At 45.5% G+C, this 12,636-nt stretch overlaps 2 protein-coding genes across 3 annotated transcripts; one reads left to right on the forward strand and one right to left on the reverse strand.

Moving 5' to 3' along the window:
• Positions 1-885: 885 nt before the first annotated feature.
• On the reverse strand, positions 886-1,823 carry LOC117727714 (procyclic form-specific polypeptide B1-alpha-like; the record flags this gene model as incomplete). The annotated part of the gene is made up of 3 exons (XM_034528141.1): positions 1,774-1,823; positions 1,349-1,430; positions 886-954 (listed from the first exon to the last, which is right to left on the reverse strand). Coding segments are annotated over exons 1-3 (201 nt in total), but the record flags the coding sequence as incomplete, so codon positions are not given.
• A 2,854-nt stretch (positions 1,824-4,677) lies between these two features.
• si:ch211-195d17.2 (uncharacterized protein LOC560495 homolog) lies at positions 4,678-11,151 on the forward strand. Of its 2 annotated transcripts, none has more exons than XM_034528272.1 (9): positions 4,678-4,903; positions 6,715-7,047; positions 7,579-7,619; positions 7,798-7,838; positions 8,505-8,691; positions 8,848-9,003; positions 9,283-9,397; positions 9,567-9,717; positions 10,730-11,149. In XM_034528272.1, exons 1-9 carry the CDS (start codon positions 4,787-4,789, stop codon positions 10,765-10,767), a joined length of 1,179 nt encoding a protein of 392 aa, XP_034384163.1. In that variant the 5' UTR covers positions 4,678-4,786; the 3' UTR covers positions 10,768-11,149. The 2 variants fall into 2 exon arrangements, with proteins under 2 accessions (XP_034384163.1, XP_034384164.1); XM_034528273.1 differs by having other exon boundaries at positions 4,795-4,903; positions 6,680-7,047; positions 10,730-11,151.
• Positions 11,152-12,636: the final 1,485 nt, after the last annotated feature.

Consider the following 12,636-nt stretch of genomic DNA (forward strand, 5'->3'; position numbering starts at 1 on the left):
CCCGGAATGAAGCCGAAAATAACAAATGCAAAGCAAAAACAACAACAGAAAAAAGTCAAAAAGAAGGGAATGGGTTGTTTTTTGCTGCTGTAATCTACCATAGTTCTTTGAATTATTCTGCTGTTATGCTCTCAACTCCATGTGTATTTCTCTTTTTTTAAATTGTTATTATTATTATTTTAATTGTCGTTGCCTTGCTTTGAAAAACAATTACCTACGTTTTTAAAACGAACATCCACGTTTTGTACATTTTCATATGACCTAATATAATGTGATGTAACTGTTTATAGCTGCTAATGTATGCACATTCTAGTGTATATGTATGTATTTATTTATTGTAAGCTTGAATCATTTCTTAATTTAAAACGCGATGCATCAAAAAGAAAATAGGCTTCACGGGTTTAAGGTGGGGCGGGGGGGTGGGGGTCCTAAAGAGCAATCATTTAAGAGAGGCTGGAGGTTGTTTAACGGATTCATTCATTTTTTTTGTAACGTTTGAAAGTGGATATTAATATTAATGTAACTCTAAAAATCACGAGAAGAACCAACGCTGTAAGCAAGAAGATCTTCAAACATCACGACACGGAAACTTCCCGGTGAGCATCCCGCCCCTCCCCCTCCCCTTCCCCTTCCCCTCCCCTTCCCCCTCCCCTCCCCTTCCCCTTCCCCTCCCCTTCCCCTTCCCTTCCCCTCCCCTTCCCCTTCCCCTTCCCTTCCCCTTCCCCTTCCCCTCCCCTTCCCCTCCCCCTCCCCTTCCCCTCCCCTTCCCCTCCCCGTCCCCTTCCCCTTCCCCTTCCCCTTCCCCTCCCCTTCCCCCTCCCCTTCCCCTTCCCCTTCCCCTCCCCTTCCCCTTCCCCTTCCCTTCCCCTTCCCCTTCCCCTCCCCTTCCCCTTCCCCTTCCCCCTCCCCTTCCCCTTCCCCTTCCCCTTCCCCTTCCCCTTCCCCTTCCCCTTCCCCTTCCCCTCCCCTTCCCCTTCCCCCTCCCCTTCCCCTTCCCCTCCCCTTCCCCTTCCCCTTCCCCTCCCCTTCCCCTTCCCTTCCCCTTCCCCTTCCCCTCCCCTTCCCCTTCCCCTCCCCTTCCCCTTCCCCTTCCCCTTCCCCTCCCCTTCCCCCTCCCCTCCCCTTCCCCTTCCCCTCCCCTTCCCCTTCCCCTTCCCCTTCCCCTTCCCCTTCCCCTTCCCCTCCCCTTCCCCTCCCCTTCCCCTTCCCCTTCCCGTCCCCTTCCCATCCCCTTCCCCTTCCCCTTCCCCTTCCCCTCCCCTTCCCCCTCCCCTCCCCCTTCCCCTCCCCTTCCCCTTCCCCTTCCCCTTCCCCTTCCCCTCCCCTTCCCCTTCCCCTCCCCCTCCACTTCCGGTTCCCCTTCTGGTTCCGCTTCCGGTTCCCCTTCCGGTTCCCCTTCCGGTTCCGGCCGAGAAGTCTCGTTCTTTTCTCTTCGTCGGCGGCGAGAAACGAAGCGCGCAAAAAAAAAAAAAGAAAAAAAAGAAAAAGACAAACGTGGGAGACAATCTGCCATTCTGAAATGTTCTTTTAAATCATCAGCCTCGAACTAGCTATTAGGACAACGTGTCAGCAATATTGGTATGATAATCTTAAAAATCGTTTTGTTTGGAATATGGGATGCAATCTATATGAGAAAAGAAGAAAAAAAACGTTTGGGTATATGCAATTTCTTATGAATAAAACTAGCAAAGAGCGGATAGATCTTTTTACTAAATATAAATGTATTGCGTTTTGTACAAACCTTTTACTACAATCATGTTTTGGGAATCTGACGCGGGTGAAAGGACCCTCGGTTCTGTGCACAGGGACACCTTCGTTTCCATGTTTTGATGTTTTTAATTGTCGGTTCGAGAGGCACTTTGGCGGAAAGGATTTGTAGATATGATTTTTATGTTTTTGTTTTTCCAAAAAAGGCTGACGGCTCCACTGGACTTACAGGGTCAAACGTCCCCCCATCCGTCATTGTATATTGTACTCGTTCCAATCAGACGACACGGCGACCGAGCGGCACACCTTTTTTTATTTTTTGTTTGTTTGTTTGTTTTGTTGTTGATTATCTTACGATTGCAAATCAAAAAAAAAAAAAAAAAGATGAATTTTTAAAAAAAAAAGAAAAGAAAAGCTAGAGGCAGACGTCCGCGCGCTGAACTCGCCGACCGAGCGTTCACGACGACGTTCGGTCCGCGACGACAGGACGACGGGACGATGTCTGTTTTTCTGAACGCCGTCGATCATGCATGCACTTTATTGGAGTATGTCAAAAGTATTATCACGTGGTAAAATGAAGCAAAAAACTGTACAGCGAGTTTGTGGAAAGTGTGACTTTGACGAGACTTTGCGCTGTAGGGCCGAGTCGATTGGTTGTTTGAAGGAAAACTCCCCCTGGTGGTCACCTGGAGCGCTCACCAACCACAACCACGGAGGAGCTCCTGTCTGAAGCACTGAAGATGTTTTAAGAACACATTGTTTAATACGAGTTGTTTATGGTTCAGTTTGGTCAGAGTGCTGTCGACGCGTAGCCTCGTGTCGGTGTCATCGCGGCCTTTTTATTTACGCTTTCTGAGCTACAATTAAGAGAACGTTGACATGCGAATGTCACGGGAAAAAAGTTTCTTGCGCGAGGACGGACGTGAAAAAAACCCAGAGAAAAGGGATGAACGACTGTGTTTCGAAAGCAGCCCCGTGTTCGTGGAAGCTGGAGGGAGACGACAACTGCAACTCCCATGATGCATTTGGAGGCGACGCGTCCAATCGCAGAGCTTCAAATTCTGCTTAGTGCACAACAAGTGGAAACTAACGATTGTTGTTTTAAATACTTGGTCAATATTGGATAAATTAGGTAACTATGGGCCTGTGCTTTGGGCCTATCATTGCTATATATATATATATATATATATATATATATATATATATATATATATATATATATATATATATATATAGTACTTTTTGACCCTTTGAATTGAAGAAACAGCCACAAATATTATATATATATATATATATATATATATATATATATATACACATATACATATATATATATATATATATATATATATATATATATATATATATATATATACATATATATATAGTACTTTTTGACCCTTTGAATTGAAGAAACAGCCCCACATATTGTTTTCTAATCCTAAAGACACTTGCGGGTAACATCCAGAGTTGATCGGTGACGACTGGAACATTTCAGTCCAGTTTCACCACGAGAAGGAGAAGCGATCACCAAACTGCCAGCTGGGGGGAGTTTTCCTTTAAAGACGCTTCTTCTTTGGTCTTTCTACTGAACAAGCCTCATTCTTCACATCTCCGTCCAAAGCGTTTGTGTCTGCAGCTTCCTGCCAGTGAACTATTGCATTAGATAGACTGACGGCTTGTATTTTTATTCAGTCGGTTGTTTTTCCGACTGACAACAAAGCAAAATGGGAATTAAAGCACAATTCTGCCACTTAAAGACAGTCAATAGACTAGATATTGTAATATCAGATGTGAAAGCTAAACTGTAACTATTTACATAGAGAATCTCAACACTAACATGTGACATGCAAGAATGCAAAAATAAATCCATATGAATATTTGTGAAATCATCAGTTTATGAAACTGTTACAGGTTCTTCTTTTTTTTCGACGAGGGGTTTTTATACAACGTTCATTTTCTCTCCTTTTACCCCTTTTTTTTCTGTGCTTCTCGCAAACTTTGGACAACAGTTTTCTTACCACATGGCATGGGTTTCGTTGATATTTTTGCTGTATGTTAAAGGTCACGAGATACGCTGATACGTGATATTTTCATTTGACTTGTGAAGTTTGTACAATTTTTATCATGCTGGTGTTGGCATCTCTTGCTCTGAATAAATCTTGTGTTGCGACACTGAACACGACCCGTTCTTGTTGTTCTGAATACAATACAAGTACAACATGTACCTCTGAGGTGTAGTACAGTAACAAGTACAACATGTACCTCTGAGGTGTAGTACAGTAACAAGTACAACATGTACCTCTGAGGTGTAGTACAGTAACAAGTACAACATGTACCTCTGAGGTGTAGTACAGTAACAAGTACAACATGTACCTCTGAGATGTAGTACAGTAACAAGTACAACATGTACCTCTGAGGTGTAGTACAGTAACAAGTACAACATGTACCTCTGAGATGTAGTACAGTAACAAGTACAACATGTACCTCTGAGGTGTAGTACAGTAGAAAGTACAACATGTACCTCTGAGGTGTAGTACAGTAACAAGTACAACATGTACCTCTGAGGTGTAGTACAGTAACAAGTACAACATGTACCTCTGAGGTGTAGTACAGTAGAAAGTACAACATGTACCTCTGAGATGTAGTACAGTAACAAGTACAACATGTACCTCTGAGGTGTAGTACATTAACAAGTACAACATGTACCTCTTGTCTTTTAGTCTCATATTAAAAATAAATTTAAAAAATCTGAGAAAACACAAATTAAAAGTTTAACTATTCAGATAGTTAAGTTAGTGTCTTTATTAGTTAATCAAGTAAATCAGTAGATCATGATAACAAATTAAAATGTAATTAATTAATTAATTATTATGTTAATATGTGTAATAACGATTATTGGCCGCCAGATGGCAGCCATTTGGCGCGCTCTGCTATATTTCCTTCTATTGTTGTACTTCCGGTTCAAACACGAGCCGTTTCCGGTCTGGAAAAACAACAGCGAAACACGACGTAAACAAACCGGGACAGTCGCATCGGTGCGGCGGGTTGTTCACGGTTACAAACGGGGAGCGTTGCCATGGTGAAGTGCGTCGTCACCGGGTGTCAGAGCCGCGTGACGACCGTCAACCGCGGGATCTTCAACCGGCCGCCGAAGAGGTTCTTCAACTTCCCAGAAGACACCGCGCGGGTCAAGGTACGTGGGAGTTTAAGGGACGTCACGTCGAGTTAACCCTAACCCAGTTTAATGCTAACACGCTGTAGTGGCTAGGGTTAGTGGGCTAGTGGGCTAGGGTTAGTGGGCTAGGGCTAGTGGGCTAGGGCTAGTGGGCTAGGGTTAGTGGGCTAGGGTTAGTAGGATAGGGCTAGTGGGCTAGGGTTAGTGGGTTAGTGGTTAGTGGGCTAGGGCTAGTAGGATAGGGTTAGTGGGTTAGTGGTTAGTGGGCTAGGGTTAGTGGTTAGTGGGCTAGGGCTAGTGGGCTAGGGCTAGTGGGCTAGGGTTAGTGGGCTAGTGGTTAGTGGGCTAGGGCTAGTGGGCTAGGGTTAGTGGGTTAGTGGTTAGTGGGCTAGGGTTAGTGGTTAGTGGGCTAGGGCTAGTGGGCTAGGGTTAGTGGGTTAGTGGTTAGTGGGCTAGGGTTAGTAGGATAGAGCTAGTGGGCTAGGGTTAGTGGGTTAGTGGTTAGTGGGCTAGGGTTAGTGGGTTAGTGGTTAGTGGGCTAGGGCTAGTAGGATAGTGGTTAGTGGGCTAGGGCTAGTGGGCTAGGGTTAGTGGGCTAGTGTTAGTAGGATAGGGCTAGTGGGCTAGGGCTAGTGGGTTAGTGGTTAGTGGGCTAGTGTTAGTAGGATAGAGCTAGTGGTCTAGGGCTAGGATTAGTGGTTAGTGGGCTAGGGCTAGTGGTTAGTGTGCTAGGGCTAGTGGGCTAGGGTTAGTGGGCTAGGGCTAGTAGGATAGGGCTAGTGGGATAGGGCTAGTGGGTTAGTGGTTAGTGAGCTAGGGTTAGTGGGCTAGGGCTAGTGGGCTAGGGTTAGTGGGCTAGTGGGTTAGTGGTTAGTGGGCTAGTGTTAGTAGGATAGAACTAGTGGTCTAGGGCTAGTGGTTAGTGGGCTAGGATTAGTGGTTAGTGGGCTAGGGCTAGTGGTTAGTGTGCTAGGGCTAGTGGTTAGTGGTCTGGGGCTAGTGGTTAGTGGTCTGGGGCTAGTGGTTAGTGTGCTAGGGTTAGTGGTTAGTGGTCTGGGGCTAGTGGTTAGTGGTCTAGGATTAGTGGTTAGTGTGCTAGGGTTAGTGGTTAGTGGTCTGGGGCTAGTGGTTAGTGTGCTAGGGCTAGTGGTTAGTAGTCTGGGGCTAGTGGTTAGTGGTCTAGGGCTAGTGGTTAGTGGTCTAGGATTAGTGGTTAGTGTGCTAGGGTTAGTGGTTAGTTGTTAGTGTTTTAGGGTTAGCTTAACACGTTACTGGTACAACGTTCAACTGGTGCTCCCAGAATAATCAACGTGGAAACGTTCCACGGGATTAATAAAGGGAAGACAATGAAAATACAGATTATTTTGTGAGGCTGTGTTGAACATTTAATACAGATGTAAACGTTTACCATATTTAAATGAGGCATAATGGTTGACCTAATAAAATGGGAACGACGGAAGCAACATTTTAGTCGTCTGTTCAATAAACGATGCCGACATTTGGATTGCAGGGCGGACGATGTGTATAACGACAATATCATGTTTATTTAGATTTTTAGCTTCTGTTAAAATACAAGAATGTGTATATGTGTATGTATGTGTGTATATATGTGTGTATATATGTATGTATATATATATACATATATATATATATATATATATATGTATGTATGTATGTATATGTATGTATGTATGTATATATATGTATGTATGTATATATATATATATGTATGTGTATATGTATGTATATATATATATATATATATATATATATATATATATATACATCTTTTAGTATTGAGACCACCCCCCGGGCCTTTGTGGGTTCAGGTCTGGCTGGCGGCGCTGAGGGAGACGGACAAGCAGGACTCGACAGAGCAGCACTTGATCTGCGAGGACCACTTCCTGCCGGAGGACGTCTCCGCCGCCGGGGTCAACGGAGACGCCATTCCCATCATGCCCCCCTACCTGGACGGGCCCATGGGCCTGATCAGTCACTGGGGGGCCGAGTCTTCCGAGGAGGAGGAGGAAGAGGAGGAGGAGGAGGAGGCGGCGGCTCAGTGGGCCCCCGGTGGCGTTGACGAAGACGATGACGACGACGACGACGACGACGACGCTCCTGTTAAAGTGGAGCTTCCGGCACCAGAACCTCCACCGCAGCGGGTCAGGAGACGGGCTTCTCTTTTGTGTGCATATTAAAACCCCGAAGTTCTTAACCACCCGCACCTCCACCTTCTGTTCACCGATACACTGATATACAGTCGAGCAAGAAGTATTCCTTCCTTTTGATTTATTAAAATATCCAACAGTGTAAAAAGGTTTTAATGTTTTTCTTCTAAAGAATAGATAATTGCTTTATTAATCCCGCAAGGGGACTTTTTTTATTTAATTTTTTTTTTTTGCCACAGCAGCATTTATACAAAAAAGGTAAGCAATAAAATATATTTAAAAAAATGCACAATTTATACAAAGAAATTAAATAGAATAATAAGACAAAAGCACAACTTGTAAACAAAAAATTCAATATAATACTAATATTAAATAAACAAACAACGGTAGTGCAAATACTTTCTTAAGCACATTACTGACGTGCCTGAAAACCAATGACCAGATATTATTTTATAATTGGATCTCTTTGATTTTGGCAAATAATCGATGCATCTTTAACCTCCGTTTTCACGTTCTGAATTTCAGGATCCAGGCGCCTTGAAGACCTCCGGGACCAAGACACCCGGGTAAACAAAAGCCTTGCTTCTGGTTTCCATGTCGCATTCTGCCGGTTCGATTTAATATCCTGCTTTTTAAATGTCTACTCATTGTTCCGCTTGGATCCCCCTCTGGGAGCCACGCTGTCATGGTGCTGCTTCATGCTCGCGCCTGAGGACGAGGTCTTGATGTGTCTTTTGGTTGCAGCCTCAGTCCGCCCCAGAAGAGGATCCACAACAAGAGAACGGGTTCGTGCTCTCCTCATTTTCCCGTTTCGCCGTAACGACCATTTGCACAAAACCTCTCAATAAATAAAAGTCTAATGTAGACGGAGGCGAATCCGGTCAATCTTTTCAAAATAAAACACCCGCTTTAGGCTCAGAATCACGAAGCCGCAGATCTTTTGATCCACGTTGTTGAAGTTTATACACTTTTTTAATACTAAATGTCCCATAATTCTGTGGCTCTTCACCCATCAGCTCACTAAGGGTCGCTTCCTTCCAGTAATGCGAGATGATCCGCCGTCGGAAAAATACCCCAAATGACCCGTTTCCTGGCTCTGCTTCACAATAAGAGCTTTTAACGTAACCAGTCTAATAGCAGGAGGAAATATTGCATATTTGTCAGGATATTTCACATAAAAATGTATTGGCAGATACTTGTTTCTAGTAAAAGGTACAATATTCACCTCCTGAGGCGTAGTACATTACAAAGTACACTCTTTCCCTGATATGTAGTATACATTTAGTTTCCTGGTGCTGCTTCACAATAAGAGCTTTTAATGTAACTAATCTAATATATGTCTATGTATGTGTGTATATACATACATACATATATACATACATACATACTGTGAGGTCAGCAATTAGAAGCCGCGTCTTCCAGCTGTAACTGGGCGTGTCCGTGCGGTCCAGATGTGTCTTTGGGGGTTCTGACGCGGCGCTTCCTGGAGCTGCTGCTGGCGTCTCCGGACGGCTCGGTGGACCTGCGGCAAGTGACCACGATCCTGCAGACGCGGCGGCGCCGAGTCTACGACATCACCAACGTGCTGGAGGGAATCAGCCTCATGGAGAAGGAGTCCACCAACAAGTTCAAGTGGATGTGAGCGTGTATTGTTAATATTGTTCTAATAATAATTTAATCTGCTTTTATTGTTATTGTCTTTGAAACACAGATTATTTTTTTTAATGACCTTGTAAAAACCAAATTAAAAAGGCGTGTTGCAGTAACGCTGCTCTGTGACTGTCGTCCGTCCAGAGGAAGCTGTCAGATCTCCGGCTTCCTGAGGATCAACCAGCAGAAGTTCCAGAGAGAGCTGGAGAACCTGAAGCTGGTGGAGGAGACGCTGGACTCGCTCATCAAAAGCTGCGCCCAGCAGCTCTTCGACATGACCGACGACGTGCAAAACGCCAAATATCCTTTTGTGGCTGCAGACGGAGGAGGTGGAGGAGGTGGAGGTGGAGGTGGTGGAGGAGGTAGAGACCAACATGGAGAGCGTGTTGGATGCGTCCCTTCAAATGGATGCTAATGCTGCTGCCGCGTGTTTAAAATAGGCACCTGTTTGACACCTGTTACGGTTCCTAGCAATGTGTCAACTGGTGCTTTGCTGCCCCCGTGTGGCCAAACCGGCTACTGCGGGTTTAAATAAGAAAAGAAATGGTACGCTTTTCTTTAGCTTTGGTCCTCTTGCACGTCGGCCTACGTGACCAACGAGGACGTCGGCCGGCTGGCGGCCTTCCGGGAGCAGACGGTGCTCGTGGTCAAAGCCCCGGAGGAAACCAAGTTGGAGGTTCCTGCACCCAAAGAGGTAAAAACAGTTGTTGTTGTTGTTGTTGTTTCTAAATAACTCGCTCTGACTATTGAAATGTTATTTCATAAATATTTTTCTGGACATGATACGTTCAGGGAGTAGAGGCAGGTTGTGTGTCTTAAGCGTGTGTGTGTGTGTGTGTGTGTGTGTGTGTGTGTTTTTGCAGGACAACATCCAGGTCCACCTGAAAGGGGGGAAGGGTCCCATCACGGTTCTGACCTGTGACATCGTGGCCGAAGGAGACGCGACCGCTGAGAAGAGCAGCTGCTTCTTAACACTGGAGGAGAGCCGGATAGCGACGGCCGCGCTGCTCACAGGTAACTACGACACACCTGTTCACCCCACGACACACCTGTTCACCCCACACCTGTTCACCCCACGACACACCTGTTCACCCCACGACACACCTGTTCACCCCACGACACACCTGTTCCTCCAACGACACACCTGTTCACCCCACGACACACCTGTTCACCCCACGACACACCTGTTCCTCCCACGACACACCTGTTCACCCCACACCTGTTCACCCCACGACACACCTGTTCACCCCACGACACACCTGTTCACCCCACGACACACCTGTTCCTCCAACGACACACCTGTTCACCCCACGACACACCTGTTCACCCCACGACACACCTGTTCCTCCCACGACACACCTGTTCCTCCCACGACACACCTGTTCCTCCAACGACACACCTGTTCACCCCACGACACACCTGTTCACCCCACGACACACCTGTTCCTCCCACGACACACCTGTTCCTCCCACGACACACCTGTTCACCCCACGACACACCTGTTCACCCCACGACACACCTGTTCCTCCCACGACACACCTGTTCACCCCACGACACACCTGTTCACCCCACGACACACCTGTTCCTCCCACGACACACCTGTTCACCCCACGACACACCTGTTCACCCCACGACACACCTGTTCACCCCACGACACACCTGTTCCTCCAACGACACACCTGTTCCTCCAACGACACACCTGTTCCTCCCACGACACACCTGTTACCTCCCACGACACACCTGTTCACGACACACCTGTTACCTCCCACGACACACCTGTTCACGACACACCTGTTCCTCCAACGACACACCTGTTCACCCCACGACACACCTGTTACCTCCCACGACACACCTGTTCACCCCACGACACACCTGTTACCTCCCCCCACGTCACACCTACCTGTCCCCCCCATTGACACACCTGTTACCTCCCCCCACGTCACACCTACCTGTCCCCCCCATTGACACACCTGTACCCCCCCTCCCCCAACACCATCACGTGCCTGATGTGGTTTTGCTTCTCCAGAGTCCAGCAGTCTGCAGAGCGCTGTGCAGAGCGCGTAGCCACCTTACGGCCACCAGGGGGCGCCGGCTGTCCTCACGGCTCAGACACGACAACAGGAGCCTGAACGTCTCCGTGGCAACGGGAGGCGTGAAATATTGAAGCAGAATGTTTAAATCATAACCAGCTGAAAGTTCATCAAATCAACATGAAAGACACGACTTGAGGATCGATTTAAGTTTTCTATTAACTGAACTCAGGAGGAGGAGGAGGAGGAGGAGGAGGAGGAGCTCAGTGATTCTGTATGTTTTATTGATCACGATCGTGTCCCGACTTACGTTTTTTGTATATTTTACTTTGTGTGTTTTTTTTTGTTTCTTGGTTTAAAGGAGAAAGTCTAAAAAGAAGCTGGAATCAATAAAAAGAAAATAGAGAAACTGAAAGTGGAGTATTTTTTAAGCCTTTTAAAAGTTGCATCTTAAAGACAAACTTTGCATCTCGTGTCTGAAACGCTGCTGATGTGCTTTTGACCTTTGACCTCTCTGCAGCTCAACCGTTAACGGAAATTTATGACAGTACGAAATGTTGCACAAAAAAAACATCGGGAAAAATAAGTATGAGTTTCAAATAAAGAGTGAATATAAATAAAGTCACATAATAGATACAGATAGATACATATATTTCAAAACAAATTGGGGATTTATTGTGTCTGCACGATTGAGCTCTATTTCGTAGAATATTTATTTATTTTTGTATTTACAAAATAAATAAGTCCACGTTTGTGGTGAATCTCTCAAAGTGTCCAAAGTGCAGTGGGTCATGATGCATGCAGTTGCAGTTTGATGACACAAGAGGTCAGTATAAACCACCCACATGAAGGGTTTCACTCCTAAGTTTTAATATCGTGCACTGTTGTGTGTGTGTGTGTGTGTATATATATATATATATATATATATATATATATATATATATATATATATATATATATATATATATATACACACACATATACACATTTATATGTGTATATACACATATACATATATATATGTATAAGTATAAATGTATATATATACACATGTGTGCATATATATATCCATCCATCCATCCATCCATTATCACCTCTTATCCGGGGTCGGGTCGCGGTGGCAGCAGGTTCAGCAGGCCGACCCAGGCCTCCCTCACCCGCAATACTTTCCAGCTCATTCTGGGGGATCCCGAGGCGTTCCAAGGCCAGCCGGGAGATATAATCCCTCCAGCATGTCCTCGGTCTTCCCCGGGGCCTCCTACCAGTTGGACGTGCCCGAAAAACCTCTAATGGGAGGCGTCCAGGAGGCATCCTGACTAGATGCCCAAACCACCTCAGCTGACTCCTTTGGACACGAAGGAGCAGCGACTCGACTCCAAGCTCCCCCCTGATGTCCGAGCTCCTTACCCTATCTCTAAGGCTGAGCCCGGCCACCCTACGGAGGAAGCTCATTTCGGCCGCTTGTGTATATATATATATATATATATATATATATATATATATATATATATATATATATATATATATATATATATATATATATATATATATATATATATATATATATATATATATATATATATTGTAGTGTCACGGGCTGTCGCTAGGACAGGCTAGCCTGGGGCGGTGCAAAAAGAGAGCTGGACACAGGCACGTCCGAGGGTATTTAACAAAAAGTAAAGTTTATTTCCCATCCCACCAGCAAGGTAACGTCCAAACAACAAAGTATCAAAAAAAAAGGTCCAGTTAGAAAACATAAAACATCCCGGAGGAGCAAGTGGTTAATTAACCAAACAAAACTCAACACTGGTGAATCCAGACTACGAGGTCCTCTTCTTTGTCGTCCTCTTCCAGGTGCTTGTGGGTTCACCTTCCGCTTGTGTTCCCCCTCCTTCCCAGGTGC

This window comes from Cyclopterus lumpus, chromosome 24 (assembly GCF_009769545.1).
Source record: "Cyclopterus lumpus isolate fCycLum1 chromosome 24, fCycLum1.pri, whole genome shotgun sequence".
NCBI lineage: Eukaryota > Metazoa > Chordata > Actinopteri > Perciformes > Cyclopteridae > Cyclopterus > Cyclopterus lumpus.